We start from the raw sequence: 19,593 nt of genomic DNA on the forward strand, positions 1-19,593 counted from the left end.
ACCGCATGTCGCTGGGTCTACCTTGCTGGAGCCCACACCGGTGGGAACTCGTCTAATACTCCTGTCAGTCCTGGAATGGACTTAGACCAGTGAGTTAAGAATAGAATCCAAAGGGGGACATACTGGAGTTTCCAGATGATTCCCCTCACTGATTTTTCAAATAGATCTTACCGATTCTCCCCTGGACGGGGGGAGGTAGTATGCGACGCCATACAAGCGTTGGGTCAGGATCAGGACATTGTCCTGCTGTCCCTGTCACACAAAAAAAAAGCTGTTATTCAAGCTTTTTCGTGCTTCTGAGCCTGGACAGCTCGGTCAGGACAATCCCAAAAAGATTTCTACTTAAGAAGTTGAACTACGAGATGGAATCTCTCAGGGCAGGGATCTCCAACCTGTAAAAGAAGAAAGAGGGTTTGAATGCGGTTTCATCCGCAATAAGCTTACCTGGGTTTGCTATTCAGGATTGTCATTGCCATTTCACCAGAGTGATGGCAGTATGATGGTTTTCCTTCAATAGTAAGAGCCATTTTTATTCTGTACTGGGACGCTTTCCTGACTACGGCGAGGTCAAGAAACAAGTGGTACAAATCGTTGCTTCTCTCTGACAGTTCTTCAACACAGAGAATCGCTGTTGATCCCAACGACGCAGCGGTCGGAGGTGGGAATAAGATTAGATACTGAACTGTTGAGAGTTGTTTTTTCCTATGGAAAGAGATCTGAGGATCCAGAGTCAGATCAGATTTGCAACAGTGTAAACCCATCAATACATTCCGTTGATGAAGAAGATGGTTGCGGCCTACGAAGCCATACGGTGAGCAGGTCAAATGCCAGAGTGGTTTTTTGCAGGACCAGTTGGACATGTGGTCCGGGTCTCACCTGCACATGCACCGGAAAATAATCCTATTGACCAGGATATCTCTCCTGTGGTGGCTGCACAGTTCTCACCTCCTAGAGGGACGAAGGTTCGGGATCAAGGATTAGATCCTGGTGTCCATGGATGCAGGTCTCCGAGACTGGGGAGCAGTCTTTCCAGGGGAAAAGGTCAAGCCGGGAAGCTTGTCTGCAATAAGCATTCTTGAATTAAGAGCTATTTACAACGAACATCTTCTTCACGATCTGCCCGTCTTAATTCTGTCGGACGACTTAATAGCAGTGATGTAAGTAAGCCGCTAGGGCGGAACGAGGAGCAAAGCGGCAATGGCAGAAGCTGCAAAAGTTTTCTGCTGGGCGGAAAGGCATGTAAACGCTCTATTAGCGGTCTTCGTTCCGGGTGTAGACAACGGAGAAATAGACTTCCTCAGCAGACATGATCTCCATCCAGGAGAGTGGGGTCTTCTTCAAGAAGTTTTCACAGAAATGACGGGTCTTTGGGGAATTCCTCAATTAGACATGATGGCGTCTCGCCTCAACAAGAAACTTCAGGAATATTGTTCCAGGTCAAGGGACACTCAAGCTATAGCAGTGGACGCCCTCGTGACACCTTGGGTTTTTCAGTCGGTGTATGTGTTCCCTCCATTTTCACTTTTTCCAAAGGTGATAAACATAAGAAGAACAAAGGTTCAGTCGATCCTCATTGTTCCGGTCTAGCCAAGGCGGGCTTGGTATCCAGATCTTCAAGACTTACTCATAGAAGATCCCTGGCCTCTTCCTCTACGAGAGGACCTGTTACAGCAAGGGCTGGACGTGTATCAAGACTTACCGCGGCTGCGTTTGATGGCATGGTGGTTGAACACCATATCCTAGCCCGAAAGGGTATTTCCGGTGAAGTCATTCCCACATTGCTTCAGGCTAGGAAAGGAGTAACGGCGAAGCTTTACCACCGTATTTGGAGGAAGTATGTGTCTTGGTGGGAATCCAAGAAGGCTCCTACGGAGGAATTTCAGCTGGGTCGTTTTCTCCATTTTTTGCAAACAGGTGTGGATGCAGGCCTAAAGTCAGGCTCCATTAAAGTGCAGATTTCGGCCTTATCAAGTTTCTTTCAAAAAGAATTGGCCACCTTTCCAGAAGTTCAGACTTTCGTGAAAGGAGTTCTGCACATCCAACCTCCATTTGTGCCCCCAGTGGCACCATGGGACCTTAACGTGGTGTTGCAGTTTCTTATGTCACACTGGTTGGAACCTTTACGAAAGGTTGAGTTAAAATTTCTCACTTGGAAAGTGGTCATGCTATTGGCCTTGGCGTCCGCAAGGCGGGTGTCGGAATTAGCGGCTTTGTCTCACAAGAGCCCCTGTTTGATCTTCCATGTGGATAGAGCGGAATTGAGAACTTGGCAACAATTTCTGCCGAAAGTGGTTCCTGCATTTCACAGAAACCAGCCTATTGTGGTGTCTGTGGCTGATTCGAAGTCTCTCGATGTAGTCAGAGCTTTGAATATTTATGTCGCCAGAACGGCTCAGATTGGGGAAACAGAGGCTCTGTTTATCCTGTATGCTCCCAACAAAATTGGGGCCCCTACTTCTAAGCAGACTGTTACACGCTGGATCTGTGATACGATTCGGCATGCTCATTCTACGGCTGGATTGCCGTTACCGAAGTCGGTGAAGGCCCATTCTACCAGGAAGGTGGGCTCTTCTTGGGCTGATGCCCGAGGAGTCTCGGCGGTTCAACTTTGCCGAGCAGCTACTTGGTCGGGTTCAAACACTTTTGCTAAGTTCTACAAGTTTGATACCCTTGCTGATGAGGACCTCATGTTTGCTCAATCGGTGCTGCAGAGTCATCCGCACTCTCCCGCCCGGTCTGGAGCTTTGGTATAAACCCCATGGTCCTTTTGGAGACCCCAGCATCCACTAGGATAGGGGTGGGCAACATGCGGGCCGGACCGATCGTGCCTGGCCCGCTGTGCCCCACCAGAGTGCAATGACAAGCGGCCCGACAGGCCGCTTGTCATTGCACTGCTCTCAGACGCGGCGCCGCTGAGGAAATCCCGGTCACGTCACAGGGTCAGCTGACTGGGATTTCCTCTGTTACCATGCGCGCGCTGGGCGGCACGGAGGGCGGGCACTGCAGTGAGCAGGAGCGGCGGCTGAGTGAGGAGAAGAAGCGGTGGCCAGCGAGCGGGAGCAGGAGAGGCCACATCAGCAGCGACTCCAGGCGGCAGCAGCAGCAGCGCGGATCATCGGACAGCGGGGATCGTCTGCCACTGTGACAAACAGGTAAACCCCCTGTCCAGCCAGCCCCTGGATCAGCGCTTCAGCTGCCATATAGGTTTAGGGGTGGGGAGGCCGCGGAGTTAAAATCTGCAATATGGGTTTAGGGGAGGGAGGGAGGGGGGGGGGCAGGGACTGTCTGCCATAATATGTAAAAAAGTGGGACGCTGTCTGCCGTAATGTGTAAAAAGGGGGACGATGTCTGCCGTAATGTGTAAAAAGGGGGACGATGTCTGCCGTAATGTGTAAAAAGGGGGACGATGTCTGCCGTAATGTGTAAAAACGGGGGCACTATCTGCTGTAATGTGTAAAAAGGGGGACGATGTCTGCCGTAATGTGTAAAAAGGGGGGCGATGTCTGCCGTAATGTGTAAAAAGGGGGGCGATGTCTGCCGTAATGTGTAAAAAGGGGGACGATGTCTGCCGTAATGTGTAAAAAGGGGGACGATGTCTGCCGTAATGTGTAAAAAGGGGACGATGTCTGCCGTAATGTGTAAAAAGGGGGACGATGTCTGCCGTAATGTGTAAAAACGGGGGCACTGTCTGCTGTAATGTGTAAAAAGGGGGACGATGTCCGCCGTAATGTGTAAAAAGGGGGACGATGTCTGCCGTAATGTGTAAAAACGGGGGCACTGTCTGCTGTAGTGTGTAAAAAGGGGGACGATGTCTGCCGTAATGTGTAAAAAGGGGGACGATGTCTGCCGTAATGTGTAAAAAGGGGGACGATGTCTGCCGTAATGTGTAAAAAGGGGGACGATGTCTGCCGTAAAGTGTAAAAAGGGGGACGATGTCTGCCGTAATGTGTAAAAAGGGGGACGATGTCTGCCGTAATGTGTAAAAACGGGGACGATGTCTGCCGTAATGTGTAAAAACGGGGGCACTGTCTGCTGTATTGTGTAAAAAGGGGGACGATGTCTGCCGTAATGTGTAAAAAGGGGGACGATGTCTGCCGTAATGTGTAAAAAGGGGGACGATGTCTGCCGTAATGTGTAAAAAGGGGGACGATGTCTGCCGTAATGTGTAAAAACGGGGACGATGTCTGCCGTAATGTGTAAAAACGGGGGCACTGTCTGCTGTATTGTGTAAAAAGGGGGACGATGTCTGCCGTAATGTGTAAAAAGGGGGACGATGTCTGCCGTAATGTGTAAAAAGGGGGACGATGTCTGCCGTAATGTGTAAAAAGGGGGACGATGTCTGCCGTAATGTGTAAAAAGGGGGACGATGTCTGCCGTAATGTGTAAAAAGGGGGACGATGTCTGCCGTAATGTGTAAAAACGGGGGCACTGTCTGCTGTAATGTGTAAAAAGGGGGACGATGTCTGCCGTAATGTGTAAAAAGGGGGGCGATGTCTGCCGTAATGTGTAAAAAGGGGGACGATGTCTGCCGTAATGTGTAAAAAGGGGGACGATGTCTGCCGTAATGTGTAAAAAGGGGGACGATGTCTGCCGTAATGTATAAAAAGGGGACGATGTCTGCCGTAATGTGTAAAAAGGGGGACGATGTCTGCCGTAATGTGTAAAAACGGGGGCACTGTCTGCCGTAATGTGTAAAAACGGGGACGATGTCCGCCGTAATGTGTAAAAAGGGGGACGATGTCTGCCGTAATGTGTAAAAACGGGGGCACTGTCTGCTGTAGTGTGTAAAAAGGGGGACGATGTCTGCCGTAATGTGTAAAAAGGGGGACGATGTCTGCCGTAATGTTATCGTCTGCCGTAATGTGTAAAAAGGGGGACGATGTCTGCCGTAATGTGTAAAAAGGGGGACGATGTCTGCCGTAAAGTGTAAAAAGGGGGACGATGTCTGCCGTAATGTGTAAAAAGGGGGACGATGTCTGCCGTAATGTGTAAAAACGGGGGCACTGTCTGCTGTATTGTGTAAAAAGGGGGACGATGTCTGCCGTAATGTGTAAAAAGGGGGACGATGTCTGCCGTAATGTGTAAAAAGGGGGACGATGTCTGCCGTAATGTGTAAAAAGGGGGACGATGTCTGCCGTAATGTGTAAAAACGGGGGCGCTGTCTGCTGTAATGTGTAAAAAGGGGACGCTGTCTTCCGTAATGTGTAAAAAGGGGACGCTGTCTTCCGTAATGTGTAAAAAGGGGACGCTGTCTGCTGTAATGTGTAAAAAGGGGACGCTGTCTTCCGTAATGTGTAAAAAGGGGACGCTGTCTGCTGTAATGTGTAAAAAGGGGGACGCTATCTGCCGTAATGTGTAAAAAAAAAATAAAAAAAAAGGGCACGCTGTCTGCCGTAATGTGTAAAAAGGGGACTCTTTTTGAGTATTTTGTGTGTGTGGCCCTCGAATATTCGCTGGAAGTGTTAAGCGGCCCCCCAGCTGAAATAATTGCCCACCCCTGCTCTAGGACGTATGAGAAAATAGGATTTTAATACCTACCGGTAAATCCTTTTCTCTTAGTCCGTAGAGGATGCTGGGCGCTTGTCCCAGTGCGTACTGTATCTGCAGTTATTGGTTATGGTTACACTCATGTGGTGTTTCTTTTCAGTCTGTCTGTTGCTGACGTTATTCATGCCATGGCATGCGGTATGCTATTATTGGTTGTGTTTACACACAGGTTGTGTTACATATTCTGTCAGCATATTGCTGTATATTTTTCATGCCGTCGGCTGGTGTTCTATTGAATGCCACGTTCTGCGGCATGTTCGAGTTGTGAGCTGGTATGACACTCACCGTGTTTAAACAATAAATTCTTTCCTCGAAATGTCCATCTCCCTGGGCACAGTTCTCTAACTGGAGTCTGGAGGAGGGGCATAGAGGGAGGAGCCAGTTCACACCCATTCAAAGTCTTATAGTGTGCCCATGTCTCCTGCGGATCCCGTCTATACCCCATGGTCCTTTTGGAAACCCCAGCATCCTCTACGGACTAAGAGAAAAGGATTTACCGGTAGGTATTAAAATCCTATTTTTCTTTTTAATTCTTAATGGTTTACTTGTATTCTACTATTCTAAGAGCATAATTTTTATCTGTGTTAAAGGCTGTATGCTACAAACTGAGCTGCTTTTTTTTTTTTTTAAATAATTGTTGATTTGCCTGAGGCTGGATTAGTGCTTTAATTATTTTTCTGTTATTTAATTTTGTATATGGTCACCTAATCATTTAGCGCTGTATTTCCAATTTTTTTTTTGTGGTATATTAGGAGGCTTGCAGGCTCTTTGCCAGCAGCTCTTAGGGTTTGCTATTTTTAAATAAAAAAGCACCATAGAAAGGGGTCTCTGTTTCCCAGTTCTTTTATTATTTTTATTCCCTTTTTTCACCATCTTTCCAATGTCCCTCCATCTTCTGATGCCAAGACGTTTTATTTATTTATTTATTTATTTGCATTTCATTCTAACAGGTCCACCCAGACAAAAATAGTCACCCTCGAGCAGAAGATGCTTTTAAAGTTTTACGTGCTGCATGGGATACTGTCAGCAACCCAGACAAGAGGAAAGAGTATGAACTGTGAGTAGGAAGAGGGGCACTCTTAGCAAGATGCTATTAGGGAGTTTCAGTTCTCTGCAGTGGCCACAAAGTGCCTTGGTGGCATTTAATGACCAGTAACCTCAATTTGCAGAGCTGTGCAGAACAATTAGCAGTGTCTGGCTACAGTAATATGCTGTACTGTGCACTGCCACATATTGCCATGGCACATTGCCAGTACGTATTAAAATGCCTTATAATTAGAAGTACTCTACGCAAAAGAAGTTCCATGAAAGTGAGTGAAATTACAGGCAAGCTGGGCCCTCTTACCCCCTTATCTGTCTGTAATTACTCGTTCTCATTTTATTACTGTATAGTTCCCAATGGTAAAGCGCAACTGAATATAGTGCTATATAAATAAAGATTAATAAATGCAAATAATAGCACAGAAATAGTTACCATATTTGTAGTGGCTATTTAGAAGGCAGTGCATGCGCTTTTGTCAAGACCCCCTTCTTGCACACGATTCTTAGAAAGAAATATATATATATATATATATATATATATATATATATATATATATATATAGCTAGCATTGACACATGTATCAGCAATTGCTGTTTTTGTTGAACCTCAAGGTTTTTTAAAAGAGGCATTTTATTCCATGCGGGGGGAAAAAAAGATAACTAAACTTGTCAGAATCAGACTGCACATCACAATACAGGAATGTTTAGATTTTGTTTGCTACAGTGTGTCACAGGAGCCACTTTCTTTGATCCCTTATATTCTGGTAACACAGTCACTGGTGTTTACGTGGATGAGTGAGAGACGCCAACTCTGAGAAGGTCGGCAGCGTATCAACTGTTAAAACTAAAACTTGTTTTAACATACTGTAACTAATATAGGCTTTGTATGTCATTAAAAAAACTGTATAGTCCTGCAGACAATAGGTCATTAATTGTGGCCAAGAAACCTAGGCCCAACTTCTAATACGTAGACATATTTTATTTATTTCTGATTTGCAAATGTTTCTTTCTCTGACGTCCTAAGTGGATGCTGGGGACTCCGTCAGGACCATGGGGAATAGCGGCTCCGCAGGAGACAGGGCACAAAAGTAAAAGCTTTAGGATCAGGTGGTGTGCACTGGCTCCTCCCCCTATGACCCTCCTCCAAGCCTCAGTTAGATTTTTGTGCCCAGCCGAGAAGGGTGCAATCTAGGTGGCTCTCCTAAAGAGCTGCTTAGAGTAAAAGTTTTGTTAGGTTTTTTTATTTTCAGTGAGTCCTGCTGGCAACAGGCTCACTGCATCGAGGGACTTAGGGGAGAGAAGTGAACTCACCTGCGTGCAGGATGGATTGGCTTCTTAGGCTACTGGACACCATTAGCTCCAGAGGGAGTCGGAACACAGGTCTCACCCTGGGGTTCGTCCCGGAGCCGCGCCGCCGACCCCCTTGCAGATGCCGAAAAGTGAAGAGGTCCAGAAACCGGCGGCAGAAGACTTTTCAGTCTTCATAAGGTAGCGCACAGCACTGCAGCTGTGCGCCATTGTTGTCAGCACACTTCATAGCAGCGGTCACTGAGGGTGCAGGGCGCTGGGGGGGGCGCCCTGGGCAGCAATGATAGTACCTTATTCTGGCTAAAAATACATCACATATAGCCCCTGGGGGCTATATGGATGTATTTAACCCCTGCCAGGTCTCAGAAAAACGGGAGAAGAAGCCCGCCGAAAAGGGGGCGGGGCCTATTCTCCTCAGCACACAGCGCCATTTTCCCTCACAGAAATGCTGGTGGGAAGGCTCCCAGGCTCTCCCCTGCACTGCACTACAGAAACAGGGTTAAAACAGAGAGGGGGGGCACTTATTTGGCGATATGACTATATATATTAAAATGCTATAAGGGAAAAACACTTATATAAAGGTTGTCCCTGTATAATTATAGCGTTTTTGGTGTGTGCTGGCAAACTCTCCCTCTGTCTCCCCAAAGGGCTAGTGGGGTCCTGTCCTCTATCAGAGCATTCCCTGTGTGTGTGCTGTGTGTCGGTACGTGTGTGTCGACATGTATGAGGACGATGTTGGTGAGGAGGCGGAGAAATTGCCTGTAATGGTGATGTCACTCTCTAGGGAGTCGACACCGGAATGGATGGCTTATTTAAGGAATTACGTGATAATGTCAACACGCTGCAAGGTCGGTTGACGACATGAGACGGCCGGCAAACCAATTAGTACCTGTCCAGGCGTCTCAAACACCGTCAGAGGCGTTAAAACGTCCTTTTACCTCAGTCGGTCGACACAGACACGGACACTGACTCCAGTGTCGACGGTGAAGAAACAAACGTATTTTCCTTTAGGGCCACACGTTACTTGTTAAGGGCAATGAAGGAGATGTTACATATTTCTGATACTACAAGTACCACAAAAAAGGGTATTATGTGGAGTGTGAAAAAACTACATGTGGTTTTTCCTGAATCAGATAAATTAAATGAAGTGTGTGATGATGCTTGGGTTTCCCCCGATAGAAAATTATTGGCGGTATACCCTTTCCCGCCAGAAGTTATGGCGCGTTGGGAAACACCCCTTAGGGTGGATAAGGCGCTCACACGCTTATCAAAACAAGTGGCGTTACCGTCTCCAGATAGGGCCGCCCTCAAGGAGCCAACTGATAGGAGGCTGGAAAATATCCTAAAAAGTATATACACACATACTGGTGTTATACTGCGACCAGCGATCGCTTCAGCCTGGATGGGCAGCGCTGGGGTGGCTTGGTCGGATTCCCTGACTGGAAATATTGATACCCTTGACAGGGACAGTATTTTATTGACTATAGAGCATTTAAAGGATGCATTTCTATATATGCGAGATGCACAGAGGGATATTTGCACTCTGGCATCAAGAGTAAGTGCGATGTCCATATCTGCCAGAAGATGTTTATGGACACGACAGTGGTCAGGTGATGCAGATTCCAAACGGCACATGGAAGTATTGCCGTATAAAGGGGAGGAGTTATTTGGGGTCGGTCCATCGGACCTGGTGGCCACGCAACAGCTGGAAAATCCACCTTTTTTACCCCAAGTCACATCTCAGCAGAAAAAGACATTGTCTTTTCAGCCTCAGTCCTTTCGTCCCCATAAGGGCAAGCGGGCAAAAGGCCAGTCATATCTGCCCAGGGATAGAGGTAAGGGAAGAAGACTGCAGCAGGCAGCCCATTCCCAGGAACAGAAGCCTTCCACCGCTTCTGCCAAGTCCTCAGCATGACGCTGGGGCCGTACAAACAGGTGCGGTGGGGGGTCGTCTCAAGAGTTTCAGCACGCAGTGGGCTCACTCGCAAGTGGACCCCTGGATCCTACAAGTAGTATCCCAGGGGTACAGATTGGAAATTCGAGACGTCTCCCCCTCGCAGGTTCCTGAAGTTTGCTTTACCAACGTCTCCCTCCGACAGGGAGGCAGTATTGGAAACAATTCACAAGCTGTATTCCCAGCAGGTGATAATCAAAGTACCCCTCCTACAACAAGGAAAGGGGTATTATTCCACACTATATTGTGGTACTGAAGCCAGACGGCTCGGTGAGACCTATTCTAAATCTGAAATATTTGAACGCTTACATACAAAGGTTCAAATCAAGATGGAGTCACTCAGAGCAGTGATAGCGAACCAGGAAGAAGGGGACTATATGGTGTCCCTGGACATCAAGGATGCTTACCTCCATGTCCCAATTTGCCCTTCTCACCAAGGGTACCTCAGGTTCGTGGTACAAAACTGTCACTATCAGTTTCAGACGCTGCCGTTTGGATTGTCCACGGCACCCCGGGTCTTTACCAAGGTAATGGCCGAAATGATGATTCTTCTTCAAAGAAAAGGCGTCTTAATTATCCCTTACTTGGACGATCTCCTGATAAGGGCAAGGTCCAGAGAACAGTTGGAGGTCGGAGTAGCACTATCTCAAGTAGTTCTACGACAGCACGGGTGGATTCTAAATATTCCAAAATCGCAGCTGTCTCCGACGACACGTCTGCTGTTCCTAGGGATGATTCTGGACACAGTCCAGAAAAAAGGTGTTTCTCCCGGAGGAGAAAGCCAGGGAGTTATCCGAGCTAGTCAGGAACCTCCTAAAACCAGGAAAAGTGTCAGTGCATCATTGCACAAGGGTCCTGGGAAAAATGGTGGCTTCTTACGAAGCGATTCCATTCGGCAGATTTCACGCAAGAACTTTTCAGTGGGATCTGCTGGAAAAATGGTCCGGATCGCATCTTCAGATGCATCAGCGGATAACCCTGTCTCCAAGGACAAGGGTGTTTCTTCTGCGGTGGCTGCAGAGTGCTCATCTACTAAAGGGCCGCAGATTCGGCATTCAGGACTGGGTCCTGGTGACCACGGATGCCAGCCTGAGAGGCTGGGGAGCAGTCACACAGGGAAAAAATTTCCAGGGAGTGTGATCAAGTCTGGAGACTTCTCTCCACATAAATATACTGGAGCTAAGGGCAATTTACAATGTTCTAAGCTTAGCAAGACCTCTGCTTCAAGGTCAGCCGGTATTGATCCAGTGGGACAACATCACGGCAGTCGCCCACGTAAACAGACAGGGCGGCACAAGAAGCAGGAGGGCAATGGCAGAAACTGCAAGGATTCTTCGCTGGGCGAAAAATCATGTGATAGCACTGTCAGCAGTGTTCATTCCGGGAGTGGAAAACTGGGAAGCAGACTTCCTCAGCAGGCACGATCTCCACCCGGGAGAGTGGGGACTTCATCGGGAAGTATTCCACATGATTGTGAACCGTTGGGAAAGACCAAAGGTGGACATGATGGCGTCCCGCCTGAACAAAAAACTGGACAGGTATTGCGCCAGGTCAAGAGACCCTCAAGCAATAGCTGTGGACGTTCTGGTAACACCGTGGGTGTACCAGTCGGTGTATGTGTTCCCTCCTCTGCTTCTCATACCCAAGGTACTGAGAATTATAAGACGTAGAGGAGTAAGAACTATACTCGTGGCTCCGGATTGGCCAAGAAGGACGTGGCACCCGGAACTTCAAGAAATGCTCACAGAGGACTCATGGCCTCTGCCGCTAAGAAGGGACTTGCTTCAGCAAGTACCAGGTCTGTTCAAAGACTTACCGTGGCTGCGTTTGACGGCATGGCGGTGGAACGCCGGATCCTAAGGGAAAAAGGCATTCCGGAAGAGGTCATTCCTACCCTGGTCAAAGCCAGGAAGGAGGTGACCGCACAACATTATCACCACATGTGGCGAAAATATGTTGCGTGGTGTGAGGCCAGGAAGGCCCCACGAAGAAATTTCAACTCGGTCGATTCCTGCATTTCCTGCAAACAGGAGTGTCTATGGGCCTCAAATTTGGGTCCGTTAAGGTTCAAATTTCGGCCCTGTCGATTTCTTCCAGAAAGAATTGGCTTCAGTTCCTGAAGTCCAGAAGTTTGTCAAGGGAGTACTGCATATACAACCCCCTTTTGTGCCTCCAGTGGCACTGTGGGATCTCAACGTAGTTCTGGGATTCCTCAAATCACATTGGTTTAAACCGCTCAAATCTGTGGATTTGAAATATCTCACATGGAAAGTGACCATGATGTTGGCACTGGCCTCGGCCAGGCGAGTGTCAGAATTGGCGGCTTTGTCTCACAAAAGCCCATATCTGATTGTCCATTCGGACAGGGCAGAGCTGCGGACTCGTCCCCAGTTTCTCCCTAAGGTGGTGTCAGCGTTTCACCTGAACCAGCTTATTGTGGTACCTGCGGCTACTAGGGACTTGGAGGACTCCAAGTTGCTAGATGTTGTCAGGGCCCTGAAAATATAGGTTTCCAGGACGGCTGGAGTCAGGAAAACTGACTTGCTGTTATCCTGTATGCACCCAACAAACTGGGTGCTCTTGCTTCTAAGCAGACGATTGCTAGTTGGATGTGTAGTACAATTCAGCTTGCACATTCTGTGGCAGGCCTGCCACAGCCAAAATATGTAAATGCCCATTCCACAAGGAAGGTGGGCTCATCTTGGGCGGCTGCCCGAGGGGTCTCGGCTTTACAACTTTGCCGAGCTGCTACTTGGTCAGGGGCACACCCTGGCTGAGGAGGACCTGGAGTTCTCTCACTCGGTGCTGCAGAGTCATCCGCACTCTCCCGCCCGTTTGGGAGCTTTGGTATAATCCCCATGGTCCTGACGGAGTCCCCAGCATCCACTTAGGACGTCAGAGAAAATAAGAATTTACTTACCGATAATTCTATTTCTCGTAGTCCGTAGTGGATGCTGGGCGCCCATCCCAAGTGCGGATTGTCTGCAATACTTGTACATAGTTATTGTTACAAAAATCGGGTTATTATTGTTGTGAGCCATCTTTTCAGAGGCTCCGCTGTTATCATGCTGTTAACTGGGTTCAGATCACAGGTTGTACAGTGTGATTGGTGTGGCTGGTATGAGTCTTACCCGGGATTCAAAATCCTTCCTTATTGTGTACGCTCGTCCGGGCACAGTATCCTAACTGAGGCTTGGAGGAGGGTCATAGGGGGAGGAGCCAGTGCACACCACCTGATCCTAAAGCTTTTACTTTTGTGCCCTGTCTCCTGCGGAGCCGCTATTCCCCATGGTCCTGACGGAGTCCCCAGCATCCACTACGGACTACGAGAAATAGAATTATCGGTAAGTAAATTCTTATTTTTTTTGGTGAGTATTAAAGCAGAGATTTTTTTTTTTATTTTTTTTTATTAAAGGCAAAACTCATTGGGAGGAATTCAGTTGATATTGCCACCCGATTTCCCGTCTAAAGTGACGGTAGATCGCAGGGGCGATATTCAATTGATGCTGTTTATCGTGCCAATCACACCCATCAGTGTTGGGTTTAAATCTGTCTAAACTAATGGGCACGAGCCTGAAAAGTGTTGTTTGAGCGGCCAAACAGGTCACTTTTCACACACTTCAGCTCGCCAGCATGGGGTCTGCGAGCTGAAATGTGTCTCCCGGTGGCTCAGCGCGCCCAAACGGAGCAACAATTGAATTGCTCTGTTGGGCGCCATTGAGTGGTGACCGCGGGGAGAAACCATTATATTTCCCCCAATGTGTTGGGTATGTATTTTCCAAACCCAACACCTCAGGTTTTGCCTCTAAATAAATATGCAGATGTAAATGCTACTGCAGAAACAGTCAAAATGATGAGGGGAGGACGTTTTTCTCCTGTATAGGCTTTTATATTCCTCTTATACATGCTTAATAATACAAATAAGATTTTATACCTATGTTGTAAGAAAAAGGAGTGTAAAACTCACTAGGCTCCACTAATCAAAAAGGTTTTCCTGCTGTCCATTAATAATGTGGTCTCGTCCACTGCCAGTGAGTGTTCCTCTTGCCATTGTTAATTTTGCTTTCCAGGAAACGAATGTCTGAAACTGAGCTGGCTAAATCTATGAACGAGTTTCTCACCAAACTGCAGGACGATCTAAAGGATGCAATGAACAGTATGATGTGCAGCAAGTGTCAGGGAAAACACAGGTACGATGCAGCCATCAGACAGAATCCTATGTGGAGGAGTTACTTGAATTGGTTTTGAGCTGGGTTTTAATGTATTTGCTACCAATTTTGCTAGTCTAAAACGTGTATACTAAAAAGCCTCCGTGGCAAATCTATGTAGATTCTGTACTATTGCCGGTTGCATGTGGTTTACCAGTAGCCTATGCTCCACTTCCGGTATAAGTTACATAAGGATTTGTTTTGTTTGCTAAATACACATTCGCTGTTAGGTTTCAGCAGAATTTAAAAAAAACAAATCCCAACCTATCTAATTCATCAGGTGAATGTACATAAATAACAAATTACTAAAACACGCACACAGACAACGTAACATATGAGCAAACAATGAAGAAAGCACCTATATGCATCATTGGTGCATTTTGTAATTAGCCAATCACAAGCGTTTAGCTAGTGCAGGTGACCATCATTGTATATTTGCACCTACAAGAAAACCTCTTGGCTATCTGTTTATGTGTCTCGGTGCTGGTTTAGATCTGTTTACAAGTATGCAAATACAGTACTGTTACTGTGCTCGGCCTCCATTAGTCTGCCCTATTAAAAGTAACATATTACTTCCCTCTCCTTAACAGACAGCTGACACCCTTTCCTCCATTTTAGGACAGTGTCCTATTATGATCTGATTTAGATCAAAAAGTTGAGACTGATTTGCCTATACTACTATAGTGTCCTAACCGATCATACTATGCCTATTTGCAAAGCATGTCTTCCAAGTTGTCACACAGCCTGTGCCTGCTGAGTAAGAGAACCCCTTCCCACTAACAGTGCAAGGAGTTAAGACAGCATGGTGGATGTAAAACAATGACTTAAGGCTCTACACATTTAAAGATTATGTCCAATCTTTCTGGTTGGAACAAAAATCTGGTAATGTATTGGAGCAAATTACAATTAACCATTTGCTCTCAAACACTGAAAACAGACAAAAATGGACTTTCAGACAAAATGGTTAAGTTTGTTTCATTAAACCAATTTATCTGACCAACCGTTTTTGTCCATTTTCTGGATTTTGGGAGCAAATGGTTGATTGTCATTTGCTCTCGGAAATTGCCAGATTTTCTTTGCAATCAGCCAGATTGGATAGATAATCTAAGTGTGTAGGGCCCTTTAGTGTTTTTACTTGCCCTTGAAGGTAAATGTTGATAATAAGAAGCGAGGTAGAGATGACATGTGACCTTGATTTTGGTGTAGGAAGGTAGTGTAATATCTATTACCCGATATAAAATCTGTTACCACCTAAAGGTTGTCTTGTCCTGTAATTATTTCTCACAGATCTCCATTATACAAAAGCAGTCTCAGTTGTGTGTTTGGTACTGTACTTTCAAAGTGTTGTCTTCCACTATATGTGTTACTGATCTAGAAAGGCAGCACCAATTTCTGAGCAGATCTTACTGTATATGCCCAGCTTTAGGAAAACACTAGCTAAGAGCTATGAAAGTGACTCCTAGACACTCCCACAGAGGTATTATAAGCTTTCTCTAACGTCCTAGTGGATGCTGCGGACTCCGTAAGGACCATGGGGAATAGACTGTCTACGCAGGAGACAGGGCACTTTAAGAAAAAATTAGGAATACTGGTGTGCACTGGCTCCTCCCTCTATGTCCCTCCTCCAGACCTCAGTTAGAATCTGTGCCCGGATGAGCTGGGTGCACTTTAGTGAGCTCTCCTGAGCTTGCTGAATAGGAAGTATTTTGTTAGGATTTTTTTATTTTCAGAGAGATCTGCTGGCAACAGACTCTCTGCTACGTGGGACTGAGGGGAGAGAAGCAGACCTACTCACTGTGGATAGGTCATGCTTCTTAGGCTACTGGACACCATTAGCTCCAGAGGGATCGAACACAGGAACGCACCCTTGGTCGTCCGATCCCGGAGCCGCGCCGCCGTCCCCCTCACAGAGCCAGAAGCCGGCGTGAGAAGCAAGAAGACTTCGAAAGCGGCGGCAGAAGACTCCAGTCTTCATATGAGGTAGCGCACAGCACTGCAGCTGTGCGCCATTGCTCCCACATTAAACCCGCACACTCCGGTCACTGTAGGGCACATGGGGGGGACGCCCTGGGCAGCAATTAGGTAGCTCTTGGCATAAAAGAGCATATATACAGTTGGGCACTGTATATATGCATGAGCCCCCGCCATTATTTTATACAAAATCGCGGGACAGAAGCCCGCCGCTGAGGGGGCGGGGCTTCTTCCTCAGCACTCACCAGCGCCATTTTCTCTCCACAGCTCCGCTGAGAGGAAGCTCCCCAGGCTCTCCCCTGCAGATTCACGGTAGAAAGAGGGTAAAAAGAGAGGGGGGGGGGGGCGCACATAAATTTAGCGCAAAATCAGTGTATACAGCAGCTACTGGGTAAACACTAAGTTACTGTGTAATTCCTGGGTCATATAGCGCTGGGGTGTGTGCTGGCATACTCTCTCTCTGTCTCTCCAAAGGGCCTTGTGGTGGTTCTGTCCTCAAATAGAGCATCCCCTGTGTGTGTGGTGTGTCGGTACGCTTGTGTCGACATGTTTGACGAGGAAGGCTATGTGGAAGCAGAGCAGGTGCAGATGAATGTGGTGTCGCCGCCGACACCCGATTGGATGGATATGTGGAAGGTTTTAAATGATGTTAATTCCTTGCATAAAAGGTTGGATAAAGCTGAAGCCTTGGGACAGTCAGGGTCTCAACCCATGCCTGACCCTACAACGCAGAGGCCGTCAGGGTCTCAGAAGCGTCCACTATCCCAAATAGTTGACACAGATATCGACACGGATTCTGACTCCAGTGTCGATGGCAATGATGCAAAGTTGCAGCCTAAAATGGCTAAAGCCATCCGCTACATGATTATAGCAATGAAGGATGTATTACACATCTCAGAGGAAAACCCAGTCCCTAACAAGAGGGTTTATATGTTTGGGGAAAAAAGGCATGAGGTGACCTTTCCCCCTTCACATGAGTTAAATGAGTTATGTGAAAAAGCTTGGGAATCTCCAGATAGGAAAGTGCAGATTTCCAAACGGTTGCTTATGGCGTATCATTTCCCGCCAACGGACAGGTTACGCTGGGAATCCTCCCCTAGGGTAGACAAAGCTTTGACACGCTTATCTAAGAAGGTAGCCCTGCCGTCACAGGATACGGCCACCCTAAAGGATTCTGCGGATAGAAAGCAGGAAGGTATTCTGAAGTCCATTTATACACATTCAGGTACTCTGCTAAGGCCGGCAATTGCGTCGGCCTGGATGTGTAGTGCTGTTGCAGCATGGACAGATACTTTATCTGAGGAACCTTGATACCTTGGACAAGGATACTATATTACTGACCCTGGGGCATATTAAAGACGCTGTCTTGTATATGAGAGATGCCCAGAGAGATATTACCCTACTGGGCTCTAGAATAAATGCAATGTCGATTTCGTCCAGAAAGGTCCTGTGGACTCGGCAATGGACAGGTGATGCCGACTCAAAACGGCACATGGAGGTTTTACCTTATACGGGTGAGGAATTGTTGGGGGACGGTCTCTCGGACCTAGTTTCCACAGCTACGGCTGGGAAGTAAAATTTTTTGCCATATATTCCCTCACAGCCTAAGAAAGCACCGTATTACCAAATGCAGTCCTTTCGGTCACAAAGAGGCAAGAAAGTCCGAGGTGCGTCTTTTCTGGCCAGAGGCAGGGGTAGAGGAAAGAAGCTGCACAATACAGCTAGTTCCCAGGAACAGAAGTCCTCCCCGGCTTCCACTAAATCCACCGCATGACGCTGGGGCTCCACAGGTGGAGCCAGGATCGGTGGGGGCGCGTCTCCGAAATTTCATCCACCAGTGGGTTCGCTCACGGGTGGATCCCTGGGCTGTACAGATTGTATCTCAGGGATACAAGCTGGAATTCGAAGAGATGCCCCCTCACCGATACCTCAAATCGGCCCTGCCAGCTTCCCCCTTAGAGAGGGAAATAGTGTTAGCGGCAATTCACAAATTATATCTCCAGCAGGTGGTGGTGGTACCGAAACCGGACGGTTCGGTCAGACCCATTTTGAATTTAAAATCCCTGAACATTTACCTGAAAAGGTTCAAGTTCAAGATGGAATCGCTCAGAGCGGTCATTGCAAGCCTGGAAGAGGGGGATTTTATGGTGTCTCTGGACATAAAGGATGCATACCTTCATGTCCCCATTTATCCACCTCATCAGGCGTACCTCAGTTTTGCGGTACAGGATTGTCATTACCAATTCCAGACGTTGCCGTTTGGTCTCTCCACGGCACCGAGAATATTTACCAAGGTAATGGCGGAAATGATGGTGCTCCTGCGAAAGCAGGGAGTCACAATTATCCCATACTTGGACGATCTCCTCATGAAGGCGAGGTCCAGAGAGCAGTTGCTGACCAGCGTAGCACGCTCTCGGGAAGTGTTACAACAGCACGGCTGGATTCTGAATATTCCAAAGTCGCAGCTGATTCCTACGACGCGTCTGCCCTTTCTGGGCATGATTCTGGACACCGACCTGAAGAAGGTTTTTCTCCCGACGGAGAAGGCTCAGGAACTCATGACACTGGTCAGAGACCTCTTAAAACCAAAACGGGTGTTGGTGCATCAAGGCACGCGAGTCCTGGGAAAGATGGTGGCATCATACGAGGCCATTCCCTTCGGCAGGTTCCATGCGAGGACCTTTCAATGGGATCTGTTGGACAAGTGGTCCGGATCACATCTACAGATGCATCGGCTGATCACCCTATCCCCCAGGGCCAGGGTGTCTCTTCTGTGGTGGCTGCAGAGTGCTCACCTTCTTGAGGGCCGAAGATTCGGCATTCAGGACTGGGTCCTGGTGACCACGGATGCAAGCCTCCGAGGGTGGGGGGCAGTCACACAGGGAAGAAATTTCCAGGGTCTGTGGTCAAGTCAGGAGACTTGCCTTCACATCAATATCCTAGAACTAAGGGCCATATACAACGACCTAAGTCAAGCGGAGACCCTGCTTCGCGACAGATCAGTGCTGATTCAATCAGACAACATCACCGCAGTGGCTCATGTAAACCGCCAAGGCGGCACAAGGAGCAGGGTGGTGATGGCGGAAGCCACCAGAATTCTGCGCTGGGCGGAGAATCACGTAAAAGCACTGTCAGCAGTGTTCATTCCGGGAGTGGACAACTGGGAAGCAGACTTCCTCAGCAGGCACGACCTCCACCCGGGAGAGTGGGGACTTCATCAAGAAGTATTCACACAGATTACAAGTCGTTGGGACCTGCCACAGGTGGACATAATGGCATCCCGTCTCAACAAAAAGCTACAAAGGTATTGCGCCAGGTCAAGAGACCCTCAGGCGATAGCTGTGGACGCACTAGTGACACCGTGGGTGTTCCAGTCGGTTTATGTGTTTCCTCCTCTTCCTCTCATACCCAAGGTGCTGAGAATCGTAAGAAAAAGAGGAGTGAGAACAATACTCATTGTTCCGGATTGGCCAAGAAGGACTTGGTATCCGGAACTGAAAGAAATGCTCACAGAGGACCCATGGCCTCTGCCTCTCAGACAGGATCTGTTGCAACAGGGGCCCT

General features: G+C 47.7%; 1 protein-coding gene across 1 annotated transcript in view; it reads left to right on the forward strand.

The window, feature by feature from the left end:
* The window catches only part of DNAJC14 (DnaJ heat shock protein family (Hsp40) member C14), a 57,245-nt gene that overhangs the window by 13,655 nt on the left and 23,997 nt on the right, over positions 1-19,593 (forward strand). Inside the window, exons 2-3 of the mRNA XM_063952581.1 lie at positions 6,498-6,604; positions 13,921-14,040. Of these exons, the coding sequence (XP_063808651.1) occupies positions 6,498-6,604; positions 13,921-14,040 (227 nt within the window). The remainder of the gene's footprint in view (positions 1-6,497; positions 6,605-13,920; positions 14,041-19,593) is intronic.

Source organism: Pseudophryne corroboree, chromosome 2 (genome assembly GCF_028390025.1).
Source record: "Pseudophryne corroboree isolate aPseCor3 chromosome 2, aPseCor3.hap2, whole genome shotgun sequence".
NCBI lineage: Eukaryota > Metazoa > Chordata > Amphibia > Anura > Myobatrachidae > Pseudophryne > Pseudophryne corroboree.